The 23,648-nt window shown below is 49.5% G+C and overlaps 1 protein-coding gene across 14 annotated transcripts in view; it reads left to right on the forward strand.

The window, feature by feature from the left end:
• OSBP2 (oxysterol binding protein 2) overlaps window positions 1-23,648 on the forward strand; it is a 248,474-nt gene that overhangs the window by 16,078 nt on the left and 208,748 nt on the right. For 2 of the 14 annotated variants that reach the window (XM_058431264.1, XM_058431263.1), the window contains exon 1: window positions 16,449-17,143. In XM_058431264.1, coding sequence (XP_058287247.1) covers window positions 16,500-17,143 — 644 coding nt within the window. In that variant the 5' untranslated portion in view covers window positions 16,449-16,499. Of the gene's footprint in view, window positions 1-15,801; window positions 15,936-16,427; window positions 17,144-23,648 lie in introns of those variants that run through there. The other 12 variants (XM_058431259.1, XM_032138422.2, XM_058431265.1 and 9 more) reach the window with 11 other exon arrangements.

Consider the following 23,648-nt stretch of genomic DNA (forward strand, 5'->3'; position numbering starts at 1 on the left):
ACAAATCCTCAGCAATCCTCATATTCCTTCCCCATGCTTCCCTTCTATTCTGGTGAAGGAGGTCCTGATAGTCCCATGGATGCTCACCTCAAAAAAGAAGGATCAAGCTAGCTTCCATGGTTAAGGTGAAGACTGACCTCTCAGTGCCCACTTGTCTGAGGTGACACGCCAGGTGAGGTGTGCTGGGACAGTGGTACCTTAGATGGGAAGGCCCCAGTAATGCCACTGCCTGGCATTCCAGTGGTAAGGGGGTGTGGGGGAGGCATCAGAAGGACCTGGCTTAGGTGCTGTATCTACCACCAGTCAGCTGTGTGGCCTTGTCACCTCCTTGAGCCTCTGTTTCCTTATCTGAAAGAATGCTGCAGTAGTAAGGGAACCTACCTCCAAGGTCTGGCATGAGGATATAAAGTGCTTAGCCTAGGGCTCATCATTTCCAGTGACTGTCATCATGGTGGCTCCAGTGGTCCCCGCTCCCTGTTCTGCCTGCTATCCAGACTACACCCTGATAGTCCCCACATTGTACCTTTATTTGTGAAGACCGTTCATCTGGAATGACTCTTTAGCTCTCTCTTCATCCTTCAAGGTTTGTCTCAATGCCATCTCCTACACAGCATTTTCTTTTTTTGTTTTTTGTTTTTTTTTGAGACAGAGTTTCACTCTTGCCCAGGCTGGAGTGCAGTGGTACAATCTTGGTTCACTGTAACCTCCATCTCCCAGGTTCAAGCGATTCTCCTGACTCACCCTCCCTAGTAGCTGGGATTACAGGCATGTGCCACCACACCCGGCTAATTTTTAATAGAGATGGGGTTTTACCATGTTGGCAAGGCTGGTTTCGAACACCTGACCTCAAGTGATCCGCCTGTCTGGGCCTCCCAAAGTGACGGGAATACAGGCGTGAGCCACCACACCTGGCCTCCTACACAGCATTTTCTGACCACCTCCTGTCTCCTGCCCACCTCTGCCCATAACCCACCTAAGTCATATGGGAAAGTTTCCTCTCCCCTCTGAACTTGGATTACTTGTGGTTTCATTCTGCCTTGCATAGTAGCTGTTTTGAGTATCTGTCCTGGCTCCTGATTAGATTGTACACTCTCTTGTTGGGGTAATCAGAACCAACACCAGGTCATGGGGGCGAGGGAGTCTGGCGGAGTCAAAGGAATGAGAAAAAAACAGTTTGAAAGAGAAAGTGGGACCAGGGGGTCATGGCCAGTGTGGAGGCTGTGAAGGCCCCGAGCTCTGGGAGCACGTGCTATTTATTGGTGCTTAAAGGAACAGGTGGTGAGGATGTGGGGGTTGAAAGGAAACAGTGTATCAAGTGAATGAGAAACATATGGCTGCTTGAGATAATGGGAGTGCTAGAAGCAAGGAGCCAGCAAGTCTAGCAGACATGCAGGCCCTGCCTCAGCTTCTCTCCCAACACTCAGCTTTTCTCCCAAAACTGTTTGAAGGCAGGGACCAAGGATCCTCCAAGATTCAGTTCAGGCCTCTTTTCTTCTTTGATGCCAACAGCTGGCCCCAGTAGAAAAGGCCATTCTTTCCTGTGCTTCTGAGTCCCCACACCCCTGTCTCCACACAGAGTGCTTAGTGCACAACATCATTTGTTTGCACACTGTGGCTCCAATCAGGTTGTAAATGTCTTCTTTTTTTTTTTGACGGAGTCTTGCTCTGTCACCAGGCTGGAGTGCAGTGGTGCTCACTGCAGCCTCCACCTCCCAGGTTCAAGCGATTCTCCTCCCTCAGCCTCCCGAACAGCTGGGACTACAGGCACGTGCCACCACACTCAGCTAATTTTTGTATTTTTATTAGAGACAGGGTTTCACCATGTTGGCCAGGATGGTCTCAATCTCTTGACCTCGTGATCTGCCCACCTTAGCCTCCCAAACTGCTGGGATTACAGGTGTGAGCCACCGCACCCAGCCGAGATGAGGTTTTATTATGTTGGCCAGGCTGGTCTTGAACTCCTGACATCAGGTGATCCGCCCACCTTGGCCTCTTGAAGTGCTGGGATTACAGGTGTGAGCTGCTGTGCCACCTGGTCTGGTTATAAATGTCTCGATGGCAGCGATGCTGACTTACTCATCCCTGCAATCACAATGCCTAGTAAATGGGGTAGTCACTCAGTGTTTGTTTGTTTTCTTTTTGAGACAGGAGTCTTGCTCTGTTGCCCAGGCAGGAGTGCAGTGGTGCACTCTCAGCTCACTGCAATCCCTGCCTCCCGGGTTCAAATGATTTTCGTGCCTCAGCTTCCTGAGTAGCTAGGATTACAGGCATGCGCCACCACACCTCACAAATTTTTATATTTTTAGTAGAGATGGGGTTTCGCCACATTGGCCAGACTGGTCTCAAATTCCTGACCTCAGATGATGCTCCCACCTTGACCTTCCAAACTGCTAGGATTACAGGCGTGAGCCACCGTGCCTGGCCAGCAAAGTCGTTTAATTCCTGGGGACTCCTAGCAGGAACAAGAAACAGGAACACTTTCCAGCCCAGCCCTTTGTTAAATTAGGAAGTGTTACTCTGGCTATTAGAATTCTGGGCCTGGTCCAGCAGCTGACTTTGAAAGTTTGCAGGCCTATGAAGGACAGAGCCAGGGGCAGGCCTTGGACTGGGACCCCCTGTCTCCCCCAGTAGTGTCTCTCTGGGCTTCAGCTCTCCCACTTGCTCTTCAGGGACAGTGGGGCTGGTGGGTGGTTTCTGCACTTCCTTCCATTTCTCAGATCCTGAGATGTGGCAACAGAGCTTTGCACACATAATGCTTCACAAACATCTGCTGAGTGGAAAGGAACAAATCCTGCTCTGAGCAAAGCCAGAAAATCCAGGCTTATCAAAAATGATCACTCAGGGAGAGTTTTACTTGACTAATGTGTTTATCACTTTACAAAGTAACTCCCAGTGGTATTCCATATCCAGTCTCCTCATCCAGCAGCATTTTCAAAGCTTTTGCCCCAAGCCGCTGTCATTCAAATGCATCTCCCCACTGGGTCAAGTTGGGTCTCCCAGCTATTTGAAGTTCCCCTGTACAGGAGATTGGCCAGGCGCAGTGTTTCATGCCAGTAATCCCAGCACTTTGGGAGGTCCAGGCAGGAGGATCACTTGAGGCCAGTAGTTTGGGACTAGCCTGGGCAACATAGCGAGACCCTGTCTCTACAAAAAATAAAACGAAAAATCAGCCTGATGTGGTGGCGTGTGCCTTTACTCCCAGCTACTTGGGAAGCTGAGGTGGGAGGATCACTTGAGCCCAGGAGGTCAAGGCTGCAGTGAGCCAAGATCGAACCACTGCACTTCAACCTGGTGAGAGCAAAACCCTATCTCAAAATAAAATAAAATAAATCTTCCTATGGTTAAAAAACACTCATCTTCCACTTTATCCAGCATGTGTTTGTTTATAATAGCTCCTCATATGTACCAGGCACTCTTGTAGGTGCTAGAAATCATCAGTGAACAAAACTGACTCAAGTCCTCTGCTTCCACGGAGCTTGTATTTGAATAGTCTTGGGGGTGGCAGAGTAGGAAGAAAAGCAATCAGGTGGAACCGCTGGCTGCTGGAGTCTGATGCCTCTGGCTGAAGGCAGGATGCCTCCTTTGGGCTTTATGGGGAGAACCTGGTTTACACAGTCTTTTCTCTGTGCAATCCTTTGGCCTCTGGAAATGCTGTCCACAGGCCTGGAAGGCCATGTGTGTCCCTCCCTGCTGCAGTGAGGCTTCCTTTATCTGATGTGCATGGCCTCTGAAGTCAGACGGCTCTATTTGGAATCTCAGCTCTGCCTTGCACAAGAAAGTCATTTGGCCCCTCAGAGCTTCACCTTCCTCATCTGGAAACTGGGAATAATTGTAGTACCTACTTCATAGGCTTGCTCTGAGAACCCAGTGAGCTTGACAAGAACCTAGCCCAAGGCCTGGTGTCTCACAGGTGAATGGGAAGGGGGTTGTGTTGGCAACTATAATTATGCTGTACTTGGAGTTGACACATACAATTCAAGAGGCAGCCTGGTGCTGGTGACTGGGCCTTGGAATAATAATCTAGAGGTGGGAGTTCCGCTTCTATGACTCCTCAGTTTGCTCTGAGACCCTGGGTAACATACATTCCCCCCCGCCTTTTTTTTTTTGGCAACGAAGTTTTGCTCTTGTTGCCCAGGCTGGAATGCAATGGCACGATCTTGGCTTACTGCAACCTCCCACTCCCAGGTTCAAGCGATTCTCCTGCCTCAGCCTCCTGGGTAGCTGGGATTACAGGCTCCCACCACCATGCCCAGCTAATTTTTTTTTTATTTTTATTTTTATTTTTATTTTTTTATTTTTAGTAGAGATGGGGTTTCACCATGTTGGCAGGCTGGTCTTAAACTCCTGACCTCAGGTGATCCACCTGCCTCGGCCTCCCAAAGTGCTGGATTATAGGCATGAGCCCCCGCGCTTGGCCCTTAAATCCCTTTTCTGAGGATTGGTGATCTGCTCTCTTCCCTCATATTCAGTTAATCCCTTAGGAGAAAGAAATTGGGTTGAGACAGATCCATATCCTCCAGGGGGCCTTGGAGCACCCCAAGCCAGCATGTGCCTGTTGGGAACCTGGTCGGGAGCAATGGTTGGTCACTGGGGCTCCAACCAAGCCCTCCCCAGGTACTTCTCAGGGGCTGAGTGCACTTGCTCCACAAGAATGAAATGGTCACCAGGAAGAATTGTTCCTTAGCTTTGTCATACGAGAGGGCTGGGAAGGCCTGATCCCCTGGAACCTGCCTTTCCAACCTGATTTCCCATACTTCTTCCTATGAGCCAAATCCCATGATTTCTCTCACTTCTCCAAACAGGCCCCTTGATTTTCCACCTTGGAACTAACTTTCTTCCTCCCTTCCTCCCTCCTTCTCTTCCTTCCTTTCTTGCTTTTGTTCTTCCTTTCTTCCATTCTTTCTTCTCTCCTTCCTTTAACCCCATCCCTCCCTCATCCCCTCCAATCCCCTCCCCTTCCTTCCATCACCCAGGCTGGAGTACACTGGCGTGATCATAGCTTACCACAGTCTTGACCTCCTGGCCTCAAGTGACCCTCCCACCTCAGCCTCCCGAAAAGCTAGGACTATAGGCGTGTGCCACAAAGCCCCACTGATTTTTTTACTTCTTGTAGAGACAGGGGTCTCCTTGTGTTGCCCAGGCTGGTCTTGAGCTCCTGGCCTCAAGCAATCCTCCTACCTGGGCCTCCCAAAATGCTGGGAATACAGGCGTGCGCCACTATGCCCAGCCCACCTCAGAACTTTTGATTCTACTGTTCACCCTGCAAGGAATATAGACTTACCCTCATTTTTACCTGAGGAAAGTCAGCTCAGACCCTTCGGGGCCTGCCCTGACATGAGCTTTGCCTTCCTAGACTAGACTCTGTCCGTCTCCCATCAGATAGGGAGCTTCCACCAGGCAGGGGCTGGACATGTTAGGAAAACAGAGGCTTGAATGGATAACCTTTTCTTTGTAAAAATTGCATTATGGCCGGGCTGGCCTGGCCTGGCCTGGCTTGGCTTTCCTTGGCTTGGCTTCCCTTGGCTTGGCTTGGCTTGGCTTGGCTTGGCTTGGCTTGGCTTGGCTTCCCTTCCCCTCCCCTCCCTTCCTTTCCTTTCTTTTTTTGAGACGGTCTCCCTCTGTTGCCGAGGCTGGAGTGCAACGGCATGATCTTGGCTCACTGCAGCCCCCCTGCCTCGGGCTCCCGTCATTCTCCTTCCTCAGCCTGCCTAATACCTGGGATTGCAGGCGCACACCACCACGCCTGGCTGGTTTTTGTATTTTTGGTGGAGACGGGGTTTCGCAGTGTTGGCCGGGCTGGTCTCCAACTCCTGACCTTGAGTGGTCTGCCCGCCTCGGCCTCCCAAAGTGCTGGGATTACAGGCAGAGTCTCGCTCACTCAATGCTCAATGTTGCCCAGGCTGGAGTGCAGTGGCGTGATCTCAGCTCGCTACAACCTCCACCTCCTAGCCGCCTGCCTTGGCCTCCCAAAGTGCTAAGATTACAGCCTCTGCCCGGCCGCCCAGCCAGGAGCATCTCTGCCTGGCTGCCCATCGTCTGGGAAGTGAGGAGCGCCTCTGCCCGGCTGCCACCCCGTCTAGGAAGTGAGGAGCGTCTCTGCCTGGCTGCCCATCGTCTGAGATGTGAGGAGCGCCTCTGCCCGGCCTCCCCATCTGGGAAGTGAGGAACGCTTCTGCCCAGCCGCCCATCCTCTGGAATGTGAGGAGCGCCTCTGCCCGGCCGCCCCGTCTGGGAAGTGAGGAGCGCCTCTGCCCGGGTGCCCCATCTGGGAAATGAGGAGCGCCTCTGCCTGGCCGCTGTGCAACCTTCCAAGTGTGAAGTGACAGCCTTCGTTGTAGAATGAATGAAGACACTGGCACTGATTACATAACACCTTGGCAGCTATCTCAAGTCGTTGATGGTGGAGGTATTGGAATTATAGAAGAAAGCAAACACACAAATTTGACTAAAGGTGATTTTGTGACTTCTTTCTATTGGCCCTGGCAAACCAAGGTTATTCTGGATGGAAATAGCCTTGAAAATGTGATATATATATGAACGTATCTGATTTTTTTTCCCCGTATAATTCTTACTTTGTGCATTTGATATTCAGTTGTGTTTGTAATCACGGAAAAATAAAAGCATATATTTTCTTTAAAAAAAAAAAATAAAATGAAGCCCTGAAAAAAAATAAATGGATGAATAAATAAATAAATAAATAAAAATTGCATTATGCGGAACCAACCGTATTCTCTGGAGCTCTCGGGTAATTTCCATGGCAGAACCCTTGACTCCACATTGCTTTGGAGATTCTGTATACTCCACTAAGGAATCACTGACTCCTCTGAAAGGTTTTCAAATAAAACCTGTCACTATCACTCTAAGCAGAGGTCACTAATTACTAGTCCTCCTGGGGCCGATAGTGGGGTGTTGATTTGATCAAACACTATGCTTCTCATAGTGATTAATTTAAGTACCTTGGATGTGGTATGCAAGCTGCAGTTAGCTGAAGCTCCCACCACTTTCATCTTCCTAAACCCAAGTGCATTTAATCTCCCTGGTCCCTGAGGGCATGTGAGTTTGTGATCACTCCAAAGTGTTAGAACAGGGTCAGATGTGGTGGCTCATGCCTATAATCCCAGCACTTTGAGAAGCCGAGGCGGGCAGATCACAAGGTCAGGAGATCGAGACCATCCTGGCTAACACGGTGAAACCCCGTCTCTACTAAAAATACAAAAAATTAGCCGGGCGTAGTGGCACGTACCTGTAGTCCCAGCTACTCAGGAGGCTGAGGCAGGAGAATCTCTTGAAGCTGGGAGGCGGAGGTTGCAGTGAGCCCAGATCACACCACTGCACTCCAGCCTGGGCGACAGAGTGAGACTTCGTCTCAAATAAATAAATAAATAAGGTTAGATTAGGCTGGGTGCGGTGGCTCATGCCTGTAATCCTAGCACTTTTGGAGGCCGAGGCACGCAGATCACGAAGTCAAGAGATCAAGACCATCCTGGCCAACATGATGAAACCTCGTCTCTACTAAAAATCCAAAAAGATTAGCTGGGTATGGTGGTGGGCGCCTGTAGTCCCAGCTACGCGGGAGGCTGAGGCAGGAGGATTGCCTGAACCTGGCAGGGGAAGATTGCAGTGAGCTGAGATCACGCCACTGCACTCCAGCCTGGCGACAGAGCAAGACTCCGTCTCAAAAAAAAAAAAAAATTAAAGGATTTTTTCCAGCCTATAGCCAGAAAGTGGCAGACCTGGGATTTGAAACTTCCAGACTTGTGCCTTTAGCTGCATGCTGCCCTCACTCCCACTTAGGGCCAGTTCTGAAGCAGGGTATGGCTCAAGCCACTCCAGACCTTTCCTGAATGAAATGAGACACACAACAGCATCTACTTTTGTATCTGTGGCCACAAGCTCATAAGAGAACCTGTCTGGATTTTGGAATGAAGACCAGATGGCAGCTGGGAGACCTGGGTTTTTATCCAGTCAGTGATGTGACCTTGGACTCGGGCAGAGGGGGACAGTGATATTTGCCATCTCACAAGGCTAACCTCAGGTGGAAGTGATGGCTTGTGAGCAGTTCTGCAAAACGAGGATGATCAGCTACTCCAGAGTCTTCCAGCCCAAGGGGACTTTGCTCCTTGCCATCTTTTAGCTTTCCCTTCTCCTGAGCCTCTCAGGGACAGTCTGGCAGGGTTTGTTTTGGGTGGGCAGGAACCTTGGGGTTGGAGGCTCAGGTCTATATTCTTTTACTGCACAGACGAGCAGGTTTTTGGACTAGAGAACCTTCTGTTTGAATCTTGGCTCCCCATTTGCGTGTGGTCTGGCAGGCCTTTTTACTTGACCTGATTCTTCTTGCATAAAATAGATTATGAAACAACTTACAGGTTGTTTTAACATGGGACCACCTTCCGGGTTCAAGCGATTCTCTCTCCTTAGCCTCCTGAGTAGCTGGGATTACAGGCACGCACCCCCACATGCAGCTCATTTTTTGTATTTTTAGTAGAGATGGGGTTTCATCATGTTGGCCAGGCTGGTCTCAAACTCCTGATCTCAGGTGATCCACCTGCCTCAGCCTCTCAAAGTGCAGGGATTACAGGTGTGAGCCACCTCACCCGGCCACTAATTTTCTCTTTTTTCTTGTTGTTTGTTTGTTTGTTTTTGAGACCGAGTCTTGCTCTGTCACCCAGGCTGGAGTGCAGTGGTGGGACCTCAGCTCACTGCAACCTCTACCTCCCGCATTCAAGTGATCCTTTCACCTCAGCCTCCTGAGTAGCTGGGACTACAGGTGTGCACCACCACACCTGGCTAAGTTTTGTATTTTTAGTAGAGACAGGGTTTCACCATGTTGGCCAGGCTGTTTACCATGTTGGCCCGGCCTGGAAACGTCACCTTTAAACAAAACAGTGTATAATAAAACCAATTTTGCTATAGGCTAATTGATACAAACAAGGGCTAAGTTCTTATTGCGTATTTCTTGCCACAAAAACATCACCAAACTTCTAAATAAAGATCCAAAACACTTCTAATATTAAATACTGAAATAAATGTAAGCTATATATATGCTTAAGAAACATGAATAAAAAACAAGTAAGGTAATTATTTACCTGCTTATGCCAGTTGAGGTTCGTGAGTGGCCAGAGCCTATCCCAGCAGCAGCTCAGGGCACAAGGCAGAAGCCAACCCTGGACAAGATGCTGTTCCATTGGCAGGGCACACATATTCACATTCACTCAGACTGGGACCATTTAGACACGCCAATGAACCTAATACACATGTCTTTGGGATGTGGGAAGAAACCAGATTACCTGGAGAAAACCCACACAGACCTGAGGAGAACATGCAAACTCCACCCAGACCTTGGCTCCCTGCTGGGAATTGATTTTTTTTCTCATCAACATTATTATTAATATTACTATTATTTTTTGAGACAGAGTCTCTATCACCAAGGCTGGAGTGCAGGGGCGTGGTCTCAGCTCACTACAACCTCTGCCTTCCAGGTTAAAGCGATTCTCGTGTCTCAGCCTCCCAAGTAGCTAGGATTACAAGCACATGCCACCATGCCTGGCTAATTTTTGTATTTTTAGTAGAGAGCAGATTTCACTATGTTGGCCAGGCTGTTGTTGAACTCGTGACCTCAGGTGATCTGCCCACCTTGGCCTCCCAAAGTGCTGGGATTACAGACCTGAGCCACCACGCCCGGTTTCTCAACAACATTATAACAAAAGGATGTTAAACAAAATGATGTGATTTGAGGACCTGTTGTACTTACACAAACCTACATGGGATAGCCTACTACACTCCTAAGGTATTGCTCCTAGGCTACAAACCTGTACGGAATGTTACTGTACTGAATACTGCAGGCAAATGTAACACAAAGGTAGGCATTTGTGTATCTAAACATATCTATAGATGGAAAAGGTGTAGTAAAAATACAGTATTATAATCCTATGAGACCACTGTCGAATATTCGGTCTGTGGTTGACTGAAATGTCATGTGTATATGACGGTACCATGGACTGGGAGACTATTATGGTATACTATAGACTGACTTAGACTGAGAAATTTATTTCTTGCAGTTCTGGAGGTCAGAAGTCCAAGATCAAGGGCCTAGCCTATTTAGTTTCTGGCGAGGTCTCTATTCCTGGCTTGCAGATGGCTGCCTTCTTGCTGTGTCCTCACTTGGGGATGAAGAGAGAAAGCAAGCTCTCTGGTGTTTCTTCTTTTCTTTCTTTCTTTTCTTTTTTTCTTTTTGAGACCGAGTCTCGCTCTGTCTCCCAGGCTGGAGTGCAGTGGCGTGATCTCAGCTCACTGCAACTTCTGCCTCTCAGGTTCAAACAATTCTCCTGCCTCAGCCACCTGAGTAGCTGGGACTATAGGCACGTGCCACCCCGCCCAGCTAATTTTTGTATTTTTGGTAGAGACAGAGTTTCGCCTCGTTGGCCAGGCTGGTCTCAAACTCCTGACATCAGGTGATCCACCCGCCTTGGCCTCCCAAAACCACCTCCAGGCCTTTTTTTTTTTTTTTTTTTCAAGACGGATCTCCTCTTGTCCAGGCTGGATCATTAAGCTCCACCTCCCAGGTTCATGCCATTCTCCTTCCTCAGCCTCCGGAGTAGCTGGGACTACAGGTGCCTGCCACCACGCCCGGCTAATTTTTTGTATTTTTAGTAGAGACAGGGTTTCACTGTGTTAGCCAGGATGGTCTCGAGCTCTTGACCTCATGATCTACCTGCCTTGGCCTCCCAAAGTCCTGGGATTACAGGCATGAGCCACCACGCCCGGCCTTTTTTTTTTTTTTTTTTGAGAAAGAGTCTCTCTCTGTTGCTCAGGCTGGAGTGCAATGGCGTGATCTCAGCTCCCTGCAACTTCCGCCTCCCAGGTTCAAGCGATTCTCCTGCCTCAGCCTCCCGAGTAGCTGGCATTACAGGCATGCACCACCATGCCAGGCTAATTTCTATATTTTAGTAGAGATGGGGTTTTGCCATATTGGCCAGGCTGGTCTCAAAGTCCTGACCTCAAGTGATCTGCTTGCCTCGGCCTCCCAAAGTGCTGGGATTACAGGTGTTAGCCACCGTGCCTGGCCTCTTTTTATTTTGTTACAACACTGAAATAACAGGAAACAATGGTGCTTCTTTTTATAAGGACACGAATCCTATTGGATTAGGGCCCTACTCCATAACCTCATTTAACCTTGATTAACTTCCTTATTCCAAATACAGTCACACTGGGGGTTAGGGCTTCAACATACGGATTTTTGGGGGACAACATTTAGTCCACAGATCAGTGTTTCCTAAAATGTGATCTGTGTTCCATATTCCCCAATTGTCCCCAGGTTGTATTATTATTATTTATTATTATTTTTGAGACGGAGTTTCACTCTTGTTGCCCAGGCTGGAGTGCAATGGCATGATCTCGGCTGACAGCAACCTCCCAAGTAGCTGGGATTATAGGCATGCGCCACTATGCCTGGCTAATTTTTTGTATTTTTAGTAGAGATGGGATTTCTCCACGTTGGTCAGGCTGGTCTTGAACTCCCAACCTCAGGTGATTCACTCGCCTTGGCTTCCCAAAGTGCTGGGATTACAGGTGTGAGCCAATGTGCCCAGCCTTTTTTTTGAGATGAAGTTTCACTCTTATTGCCCAGGCTGGAGTGCAGTGGCGCGATCTTGGCTCACTGCAACCTCCACCTCCTGGGTTGAAGTGATTCTCCTGCCTCAGCCTCCCGAGTAGCTGGGATTACAGGAGTGTGACACCATGCTTGGCTAATTTTTGTATTTTTAGTGGAGACAAGGTTTTGCCATGGTGACAAGGCTGGTCTCGAACTCCTGACCTCAGGTGATCCACCTGCCTCGGCCTCCCAAAGTGCTGGGATTACAGGCGTGCGCCACCGTGCCCAGCAGTATTTTTTTTAATGGTTTGTTTGAATCAGGATTAAAATAAAGTTCACACACACTGTATCTGGTTGATATATCTTTTTAAACTTGATAACATTTTCCAATTCACCTCCTTTTCCTAGGCCATGCATTTACTGAATAAAACTTGTTGTTAGGATGTAGATTTTTCTATTTTTGGATTTGACTGATTGACTTCTTGGGCCATTTAGCATGTTCCTCTGTCTCCTGCATTTTAAAAGTACTGTTCAAACTAAAAACTAAACAGGTTTAGTTTTTTTGAATGGAGGGAGGTGGTATAAAAATAATCATAGGTGGTGCTGTTTTTCCTACTTGGTCACATGAGGCGGCACATAATATCCTGTTGCACTTTTCGTGATGCTAAGATCAACAGGTAGAATCAGCTGATGTCAGCCTGATCCTTTAAGATGTTCCCCATCAACCCCATCACTTAGTAACTACTGGTGATTATTTGATCCATTACAGTATTTCATTAGGAGCTGCCAAGTATCATTTTTTTCTAATTCTATAATTCCTTCTGCATTTATTATTTTTATTATTATTTTTTGAGACAGGGCCTTGATCTGTCACCCAGGCTGGAGTGCAATGGCATGATCTTGGCTCACTGCAACCTCCACCTTCCAGGCTCATGTGATCCTCCCACTTCAGCCTCCTGAGTAGCTGGGACTACAGGCACACACCACCATGCCCAGATAATTTTTGTATTTTTTGTAGAGACAGGGTTTCACTATGTTGCTCAGGCTGGTCTCAAACTCCTGGACTCAAGCAATTCACCTGCCTTGGCCTCCCAAAGTGGTGGGATTACAGGCATGAGCCACTGCGCCCAGCCTCCTTCTGCACTTATTCGCTAATTATTCATTTATTTTTTCCTTTGTAGAGATGGGTTGTCACTATGTTGCCCAGGCTGGTTTCAAACTCCTGGGCCCAAGGGATCCAGCTGCCTTGGCCTCCCAGTGTGGAGATTACAGGTGTGAGCCACTGCACCTGGTCTAGCTAATTCTTCTATACATATTTTTCCTTCATGAACTCTTTGTTACCATGAGATAGTTGGTACAACAAGGATAGGATACATACTTAATTCTCTCCCTTTATCAATTTTCAGAATAATGAATTGGTACTGTGGTAACCTCCACATACGACCAATAAGGTGGGTTTTTGTTTTAGTGGATTTTTGTGTGTGTGTGTAACTTTAGGAACGTATGCATTTAATTTATGGATTTTTATTTAGTTGATGTTTCAGCCCATTGCAATCATTATTCTTTTTGCTCATATTCTTCCACCTTTGGCCACTGCGAGCCCCTTTAAGTTGGCCCTGAGTGCTTTTGACACAACAGTGGTCTTGAATAGCCTTTTCACTTTCTGGCATGACAAAATGTCCAGGCAGGCTCATCTTGCATATTTCCTGCCCCAGACTTGTAGTTGGTAAAAAAAATCTCCTTTGGGCCGGGCGCAGTGGCTCAAGCCTATAATCCTAGCACTTTAGGAGGTCGAGGCAGGCAGATTACCTGAGGTCAGGAGTTCAAGACCAGCCTGGCCAACATGGTGAAACCCCCGTCTCTACTAAAAATACAAAAAATTAGCCAGGTGCAGTGGCGCACGCCTGTAATCCCAGCTACTCGGGAGGCTGAGGCAGGATAATTGCTTGAACCCGGGAGGCAGAGGTTGCAGTGAGCCGAGATCGTGCCACTGCACTCCAGTCTGGGTGACAGAGCAAACACACACACACACACACACACACACACACACACACATATATTTTATATATATATATATATAAACTTTGTCCCCAGGAGTCCTTCTTTCTGTAGGCTAAAGAGCATTCCTCACAGTGTGGTTTCCATCCAGCTCTCTGTTCCATCTCCTGTCTTACTCTTCCAGATATGATGAGTTATTTATCACTTCCCAGACAAGCTGTTCTTTCCCAACATAGGACTTAGAGTATGCTGGTTCCTTCACCTTGAATGCCCTTTCACTCCTTATCCCTTGGACTCAGTGCAAACGTTGTCCCTTCTGTGACTCCTTCTTCACTCACTGTGGCAGAACTAATGAAGATGGCAGGCCCTGTCATCTTTGAGAGCTTGGCAATTTATTGCAGCAGTCAAAACATATCCTTAAGTATTTGTTTACTAGACAGCTTCCTTCCTTAAGGGCTGCAAATGCATCTGATGCATACATAGCAGGCACTGAGCTTTGCCCATTGTGGTTATTTCCCAAGCTTGTCAACCTTGGTCTCATCTCCTTCTGCTCTGGCCTCCGTTTAGTTCATTTCACCAAATATTTCACAGAGAACCCTCTAGTAAATAACTAGAGAATATTTACTAAGCACTTACTACGTCAAATATGGTTTACAGACATTATTTCATTACAACCTGAGAGGTAGTTGTTATTATCTTCATTTTACAGATGAGCAAGGGGAAGCTATCGGGGTCACTGAAGGACCCACAGCAAGGGAGTGGCCGAACTGGGATTTCTTTAGTGGGTCTGACTCCCAAAGCCCTAGATGTTCCCTCCACATCACTGTCCACCAAAATGTGCTCCATGATCCACCCACATGCAAAACCTCTGGGAAATCATTAAAATGCATGTTCCCAGCCGGGCGTGGTGCCTCATGCCTGTAATCCTAATACTTTGGAAGGCCGAGGCGGGTGGATCACCTGAGGTCAGGAGTTCGAGACCAGCCTGGCCAACATGGCAAAACCCCGTTTCTACTAAAAATACAAAAATTATCTGGGTCTGGTGGCGCATGCCTGTAATCCCAGCTGCTCGGGAGGCTGAGGCACAAGAATCGCTTAAACCCAGGAGGCAGAGGTTGCAGTGAGCCGAGATCACGCCACTGCACGCCAGCCTGGGCAACAGAGCAAGACTCCATCTCAAAGTAAATGAATAAATAAATAATAAAATGCATGTTCCTGGCTGGACGAGGTGGCTCACGCCTGTAATCCCAACACCTTGGGAGGCCAAGATGGGACGATTCCCTGAGCCAGGATTTCAAGACCAGTCTGAGCAACATAGGGAGACTCCATCTCTACAAAAAAAATTTTTTTAATTAGTTGGGTGTGGTGGCACATGCTTGTAGTCCCATCTAGTCTGGAGGCTGAGGTGGGAGGACCACTTGACCCCTGAAGGTCAAGGCTGCAGTGAGCCATGATTGAATCACTGCACTCCAGACTAGGTGACAGAGGAAGACACTGTCTCAAGAAAAGAAAAAGGAAAAAAAAAAAAAAAAAAAAAGCATGTTCCTGGATTCCACCTCTGACTTACTAGGGATGGAAAACTGAATTTCTTTTTCTTTCTTTTTTTTTTTTTTCCATTAAGACGGAGTCTCGCACTGTCGCCCGGGCTGGAGTGCAATGTTTGTTGCGATCTCGGCTCACTGCAACCTCTGTCTCCCAGGTTCAAGCAATTCTCCTGCACTTTGGGAGGCGGAGGCGGGAGGATCACCTGAGGCCAGGAGTTCAAGACCAACCTGACCAACATGGTGAAACCCCGTTTCTACTAAAAATACAAAATTTAGCCGGGCATGGTGCGGGCCGTGGAATCCCAGCTACTAAGGAGGCCGAGGCAGGAGAATCGCTTGAACCTGGGAAGCGGAGGCTGCCGTGAACCAAGATCACGCCACTGCCTTCCAGCCTGTGCTACCGAGTGAGACTCAGTCTCAAAAAAAAAAAAAGCGGAAAAAAAAATTCGCTGATGTTTTAACCATTCTGGGGTCACAGCCTCCTTTGGGAATCCCATGAAAACTATGGACCTACTCTGGAAAAATGCAGACAGGTAAACCTCCACTACTGCGGAAGCATCACAGACTGCCAGCCTATCCAGGGATCCCGGGAGGTCCAAGAACCCCACTTGGAGATGTTTCTTGTACTAAAACGCTTGGTTTACAAAAAGTCTTCCCATATTTGTTTAGAGAACCCGAACGATGTCGTCGCTTGCAGCGAAGCGCCCTGGCATGAACCGTAGGCCAGCTGGCTCAGGTGGAGGCGGTGAGGCGGCGACTTGGGGCCACCGCTTCTGGCGGCCACGGGAGCGACCCACAGACAGGTAATGGCTGCCATGGGGGGCGGGGCGTCGTCTTTAGCCTTTAGCGACCCTGTGCTTCGTGCGCATTTCGTGGCCTCTGGTTGCCGTACCTGCTTCCCGCCTGGCTTTCCTGGGTGGCGGAGAGCGAACCCACCCCAGCCTGGGTTGGGGGAGGGGGCGTCGGCGCAGGGTCCCGTGGGCAGAGCTGCGCTGGGAGCCGGCGGGCTCCGCATTCATCATTGTTCCTCCAGCGCCTGGCACGGGCTGGGCCGCAGCAGGGACCGTGGTCTGAAGCGCGCCATCCCCTCCGCGTTGCCCGCCCGCCAAGCTCTCCGCCCACAGGTGTTGCCAGGGCTCCTTCCACCGGCCGGACCGAGGGACGACCCAGGGGCCAAACCTGGCCCGCGGCTGGCCGAGAGCACAACAGCCGGCGGGCGCTGGCGGGCGCGGGGCGCACGGGGCCGCGGAGGGACCCGCGCGCGCCCCCACCTCGCGCCGCGCGCACGTGACTGCGCCCCCGGCCCCGCCCCCGGCCTGCCCCCCGCCCCCACTGGCCGCTCGACCGCTCGCGGGTCGGCCGGCTCTATGGGGAAAGCGGCCGCTCCGAGCCGAGGCGGCGGCTGTGGCGGCCGCTCCCGCGGGCTCTCGTCGCTGTTCACGGTTGTCCCCTGCCTGTCGTGCCACACGGCGGCGCCGGGCATGAGCGCTTCCACGTCCGGCTCCGGGCCGGAGCCCAAGCCCCAGCCCCAGCCCGTGCCCGAACCGGAGCGAGGACCGCTGTCAGAACAGGTGTCAGAGGCAGTTTCGGAGGCAGTGCCAAGATCGGAGCCTGTGTCCGAGACGACGTCTGAGCCGGAGCCAGGGTCTGGGCAGGCATCGGAACTGCTGCAGGGGTCGCGGCCCGGGTCAGAATCAAGTTCAGGTGTAGGGGCTGGGCCCTTCACTAAGGCCTCATCAGAGCCGCTCTCCCGGGCGGTGGGGAGCGCGCCCTTTCTCAGACCCGAGTCAGGATCGCTGCCAGCGTTAAAGCCCCTGCCTCTTCTGCGACCAGGACAGGCGAAGACTCCTCTTGGGGTTCCAATGTCGGGGACTAGCACGACCTCCAGTGCCCCACTGGCCTTACTGCCTCTGGACAGCTTCGAGGGCTGGCTTCTCAAGTGGACCAACTATCTGAAGGGCTACCAGCGCCGCTGGTTCGTGCTGGGCAATGGTTTGCTCTCTTACTACAGGTATGGAAGCGCCAGGGTGGGACATGGGGGTTGGAGGGTGGTGATGCTGCAGGGATGGTGATGGAGGGCCTCCATGGTTGGGGGACACTGCCTCTAGTCTAGAGATGTTTAGGGGCATGCATTCCAGCAGGCCAAGTCACGCTTCTGGCCCACCGCCAAGGGCCGGGGGCCCTGACCTCTGGCAAGGGTGAACGTGATCTGCGGACGTGACCTCTGGCAAGCTTGGGTTTTTGGGCAAGTGGGGAGGGGGAGTAAGGGAGTGATCTGGGGCCTCAGTTCCCTTCTGCTTGGCAGTTGTGGGGCTTGGGGCAGCTAGCTAGAGTCAGCCCCCTCAAAGTCCTTGCCCTTTCTGGTTCGGGAGCTAACATCATTGTGTGTTTGGGATTGAGGGAGACAGTCACCTTATTCAGTCCTTAGGATCCACACTCTTAGGAAGGCCTGCTTATTCTTCCTGCCTGGGGCAGTTACTCTCACCTTTCCTGATGCCTCTGGTTGCCAGGCCTTGGGCTGGGCACCACAGACTCACAGATGTATTGGACACGGCTCCTGGCCTTCAGGAGTCCATGTTGGCATTTTGCGGAGAGCTAGGAAGTGTTTTGCTGCCCTCCTTTCTTGTTCCAGACCCAACATGGCATTCAAAATTGAAGTCCAGTGATGAGAGAGCTAACACTGTCTTCCCACTGAAACTGGTTGAAAGGAGGTTACTGAAGCCTCCCTTTGCTTTCTTACTGGCTCTTCCCTGGGTCTGCTTCCTGGGGATGGTTGGTTTAAGCCTTGAGAACTCAGATCAGTCTATGCCAGTGGTTCTCAAACCTGAGTGTGCATCAGCATTCCCTGAAGAGCTTGTTGGAACACAAAGTGCTGGGCCTCCCCACTGAATTTCTGATACAGTGGGCCTAGGGGAAGGGCCTGAGATTCGGATTTTCTAATAACTTCCCAGGCGTGGCTGGTGATGATGATCCAGGACCACACTCTGAGAAGCACTGTTTCATTGCTGCACACAAAAGGACCTTGACTTGCTGTTGCTGAAATTCAGGTCACTTCACTCACTTCATTCAGCCAACAGTATCCCTTCAAGTCACCCACTACAGGGTTTTGTTTTTTGTTGTTTTTGTTTTTTGAGATGGAGTCTTGCTCTGTCTCCCAGGCTGGAGTGCAGTGGTGCAATCTTGGCTCACTGCAACCTCCGCCCCCCAGGTTCAAGCAATTCTTCCGCCTCAGCCTCCCAAGTAGTTGGGATTACAGGCTCCCGTCACCATGCCCGGCTAATTTTTTTTGTATTTTTAGTAGAGACGGGGTTTCGCCATGTTGCCCAGGCTGGTTTCGAATTCCTGACCTCAGGTGATTCACCTGCCTCGGCCTCCCAAAGTGTTAGGATTACAGGCATGAGCCACCACGCCGGCCTGTCCTGTCTTACAAATGAGGAGTTCTGAGGTTTGATGGGGAGACACAGAGCCCATTATCCAAAGTTACTGGCCCAGTAGGTGGTAGAGAGGGATTCTGAGCACCAACATCTAGACCTGTTCCTAATGTGTCCTGATACCCACTCACCTTTGAGTTCAGCATGTCTGTGTTACCTGTATTTACCAGGTACTACTAAACTGAAGAGTTAAAGGTAATGTTTATAAGTATAGTCTCCCACAGTGGCAGAAATGCCTGGTTTTAGTGGAAATAAAACCTGATATCATGCTTTTGGGTTTTGATTGGAAGAGCAAAGATGTCCGTCTTCTTTTTTTTATTTTTTGAGATGGAGTCTCACTCTGTCACCAGGCTGGAGGGCAGTGGTGCTATCTCGGTTCACTGCAACCTCCACCTCCCGGGTTCACGCCATTCTCCTGCCTCAGCCTCTCCGAGTAGCTGGGACTACAGGCGCCCGCCACCACGCCCGGCTAATTTTTTTTTCTATTTTTAGTAGAGATGGGGTTTCACCGTGGTCTCGATCTCCTGACTTCGTGATCCACCCGCCTCGGCCTCCCAAAGTGCTGGGATTACGAGCGTGAGCCACCGCGCCCGGCTGAAGTATATTTTCTTAGCATTTAGCACAGGGTTGTTGCAAAGAGGTGACAAATGGACTAGCAGCATGTTTTGGAGGAGCACAGTGCACACCAACATTCTTAGCAAGTTCTAGTGACATGAATTGTCATTTTCCCCACCAAACCTGCCTCCCCCTCCTAACTCTCCTCTTTCTATGAATAGCTGAATACTTCTGAGTCATACTTGCTGCCTCTTCCCTCCCTCATCCCACATTAGATGAAATTTCCAAGTCCTGCCTGCCTGTCTTCTCTAGCTCCTCCTTTCCATCCCAGCTGCCACATCATGGTTCAGGTCTGCCTTCTGCTTACCTGGTGTCCCAGCTTTTGTCCTGGACAGTGCATCCCTGCTGTGGTGCTAGTGTCCCACCTCCATGACCCTGGGGTTGTCTCACCTTCTCCAGGATTCTCTTTCAATAGTACCTTCCCTGCTGGGCGTGGTGGCTCACGCGTGTAATCCCAGCAGTTTGGCAGGCCGAGGCAGGTGGGTCACCTGAGGTCAGGAGTTCGAGACCAGCCTGACCAACATGGCGAAATCTTGTCTGTACTAAAAATACAAAAATTAGCTGGGCATGGTGGTGGGTGCCTGTAACCTCAGCTACTCGGGAGGCTGAGGCATGAGAATCACTTGAACCCAGGAGGTGGAGGTTGCAGTGAGCCAAGATCATGCCACTGCAATCCAGCCTGGGTGGCAGAGTGAGACTCCGTCTCAAAAAATAAATAAAAAGTAAACAAAACAAAACAAAACAGTACCTTCTCCTGTGTAAGCAGATCCCTGTATTGAATTTCTCCTGTTTGAAATACCTAGAGTAGCCCCGTACTGATCAAAGAACCAGGTCTTCCTCCTTTGGGAATTTACAGGGTATGTCTGAGCTTCTCTGCAGATAACTTTGTGTCAAGGGGACACCATGGCCAAGTTTGGCATCTTCTTTGTATTCCACATAGAGCCTGGAGTAGTACTTGCCACTGATACATCCTCAGTAGCTTGGTTAGTCTGTTAATGGATGAGTGAGTAAATGAATTAGAGTTGCCTCTGAGTTTATGGGATTTCAGAATGCCAAGTACGTTCATGCCAAACTTGATTTTTTCTTAATTTGTCTTCCATTTCAAAAACTTGTTTGTTGCAATAAGTTAACTGGGGAGATAAATTGGAGATTGCAGGCTTAAGCCAGGAGTGCAAGAAAAGCAACAGTGGGAATGTGGATATAATGTGTTTCTAGGTTTGAATGTGTTGCAATAGGCTACTCAGTGAACCAATATCTTATTTATTTATTTTTTTAAATTTTTTGAGATGGAGTCTCGCTGTGTTGCCCAGGCTGAAGTGCAGTGGCACAATCTTGGCTCACTGCAACCTCTGCCTCCTGGGTTCAAGCGATTCTCCTGCCTCAGCCTCCGGAGTAGCTGGGATTACAGGTGTGCACCACCATACCCAGCTAATTTTTGTATTTTTAGTAGAGATGGGGTTTCACCATGTTGGCCAAGCTGGTCTCAACCTCTTGAGCTCAAGTGATCCACCTGCCTCGGCCTCCCAAAGTGTTGGGATTACAGGCGAGCCACCACGCCCAGCCTTGTAGCTTTTTTTTTTTTTTTTTTTTTTAGACAGAATCTCACTCTGTTGCCCAGGCTGGAGTGCAGTGGCATGATCCTGGCTCACCGCAACCTCTGCCTCCTGGGTTCAAGCAATTCTCCTGTCTTAGTCTCCCAAGTAGCTGGGATTAGAGTCACCCGCCACCATGCCTTGCTAATTTTTGTATTTTTAGTAGAGACGGAGTTTCACCATGTTGGCCAGGCTGGTCTCAAATTCCTGACTTCAAGTGATCTGCCCGCCTCAGCCTCCCAAAGTACTGGGATTACAGGTGTGAGCCATCATGCCTGGCCTGGCCTTATAGCTTTTAAAACTAGTTTTCTGTGCATCTGATGGTTTGCCTTGTACTGTTGGAAGCCAGCTATTGATCAAGGAAGGGGCCTCTACCCTAAAATGTTAGATCCAACTGGATAATACAACCTTTTGTCTGTGGGGTATTCTGCAAGTGTCAGAGTGATTTCCAGTTTATGCTTTCAGTGCAGGAGTGCTGATCTTGCCATCCTGTTACATGGGGAAAAAACTGGAAGCACATGAACAGCACCAGGATTCAATCACAGTCTTCTGACTCAGCCCATGCAAAGGTGTCCACCCACCTCACATTGGGGAGACTCTTCTCTGGGGTCCTGGGTCGGAGGTCTCCAAAAGTAACCCCGGGCTCAATTACCCACTAGGAGGACTCACAGGACTCAGCATATATTAATGGTAAAAGCTGTGATTACCTTTGTACCAACCTAATTGTTGTACCCACAGCTATGCTTTATTCCAATGAAAGGATGCAAAGAAAGCACAATGGCAAAGAAACAGAGTGAAGTCTGGGGAAAACCAGCTGCAAGCTTCCAAGGGTCCTCTCCCAGTGGAGTCACACAAGATGCGCTTAATCCTTCCACCACCGAGCTGTGACAACGCACGTGAAATGCTGCCAACCAGGGAAGCTCCTTAGAGACTCAGAGCCCAGAGTTTTTACTGGGAGTTCATCATGTGGGCAACTTCTGTTTGGCACATACCCAAATTCCAGATTCCCAGAAGGAAAGCAGATTTTTTTTTTTTTTTTTTTTTTTTTTTTTTTTGAGACAGAGTCTTGCTTTGTCGCCCAGGCTGGAGTGAAGTGGTGCAGTCTCAGCTCACTGCAACCTCTGCCTCCTGGGTTCAAGAGATTTTTGGCTAATTTTTGTATTTTTAATAGAGATGGGGTTTCACCATGTTGGCCAGGCTGGTCTTGAACTCCAGACCTCAGGTGATCTCAGCCTCCCAAAGTGCTGGTGTTACAGGTGTGAGCTGGAAAGCAGGTATTTGCCATAAATCACATCGTTTATACAAACAGTATAGGCACAGTGAGCCACCCTTATCAGTTAGGGAATGGTAGGAAACCTCCCCAAATTCAAGCTCCCAGACACCAGCCAAAGGCCCCTTGGAAGCAGGCCTGTCAAAAGGATGGGCGGTCTCAGGCCTGCTATGTGAACTCTTTTCTGCACAGGTGTGAACTCCTTCCTCCTTGCAGACATCAGTGACGTCAGTCAGAGTAAGGGCTGTTTCAAGGAGAGTGAGTGCCCATACTTGGCTTTGAGTGATGGAGTGGCCTCTTGTCTCTGATCAGAGAAAGCCACATGCCAGTCTTACAGGATGTCAAACACATAGCATGTCTGCTGCTCTGTGTGCTGAGTGCCTGCTCTGTGGCTCTCCTGGCCATGTGATTGGCGCTTGATTGCATCACAGACACTTGTCTGATCTAGACCTTGCCCCAGGTCATCTGGCGGCTTGGTTTTTGCAAGTGACTGGGGTACACTTGCCACATGGAACCCTTCCTCCACAGTATTTTTTTTTTTTTTTTTTGAGATGGAGTTTTGCTCTTGTTGCCCAGCCTGGAGTGCAGTGGCGCGATCTCAGCTCACCGCAACCTCTGCCTTTCGGGTTTAAACAATTCTCCTGCCTCAGCCTCTCGAGTAGCTGGGATTACAGGCATGCACCACCATGCCGGGCTAATTTTGTATTTTTAGTAGAGTCGGAGTTTCTCCATGTTGGTCAGGCTGGTCTCGAACTCCCGACCTCACATGATCCACCTGCCTTGGCCTCCCAAAGTGCTGGGATTACAGGGGTGAGCTACCGCGTCTGCCCTCCCCAGTATTTTTGCGCCTTTGGTGGAGTGTCTGCTGTGAGTTCTTCAGCTGCTGCTACTGAACCTTGTACTTTTCTCAGGGAGGGTCTGTTAATCCAAGATTGGGGCCTGACAAGAAGTCTGAAACGTTTGTGACAGTGAGCCTACACTAGCTTTGGTCATATGGTTTATTGATCTCCTGCAGTGACCACAATGTGCAAGGCAGTGTGAGTGACAGACCTGCATACCACTGTCACACAACTGGAGTGGAGGAGGGGGAGGGAAGTGTGCACACACCCTGGTCATTCAGTAAGAGGCCAACAGGTTCAGGCAAAGTGCTTTGGGGGAGCCCCTGGATATTCGAACATGTGGCTTTCACTTCCCCTGTAGTCTTTTAGGATAAAGCTGGCAAACTATGTCAGTAAAGAAAGACAGGTCTATGAAAAGGCTGTGAGGTTCCCTAGAACAAGATCAATATATGCTTATCCCAAGGGGAAAGAGAGGGGAAATGGACCTATTGCCTGGATGACTGCTGGATGCTGACACGTGGAGAGAGGAGATGGTAAGAAACACCTCTGAACAAAATTGAAATTGGCAGCTTGGTGTGTGGTGAATCACACAGCAGATGTCACCACACGGAGATGTGGCTTTAAGAGGCCCCTTTCATAATTGGAGCAAACTGTCAATAAGTTTTGGGGTCATGCTGGGTGCTGTACACTTTTTTCTTTTATGTGCGATGCTTTGCCACGTTGCCTTACTTTTTTTTTTTAAGAGTACTTGGAGTTCTGATTGCTTAGT

The sequence above is a fragment of the Hylobates moloch genome, unplaced genomic scaffold (genome assembly GCF_009828535.3).
Source record: "Hylobates moloch isolate HMO894 unplaced genomic scaffold, HMol_V3 SCAFFOLD_19, whole genome shotgun sequence".
Classification (NCBI taxonomy): Eukaryota; Metazoa; Chordata; class Mammalia; order Primates; family Hylobatidae; genus Hylobates; species Hylobates moloch.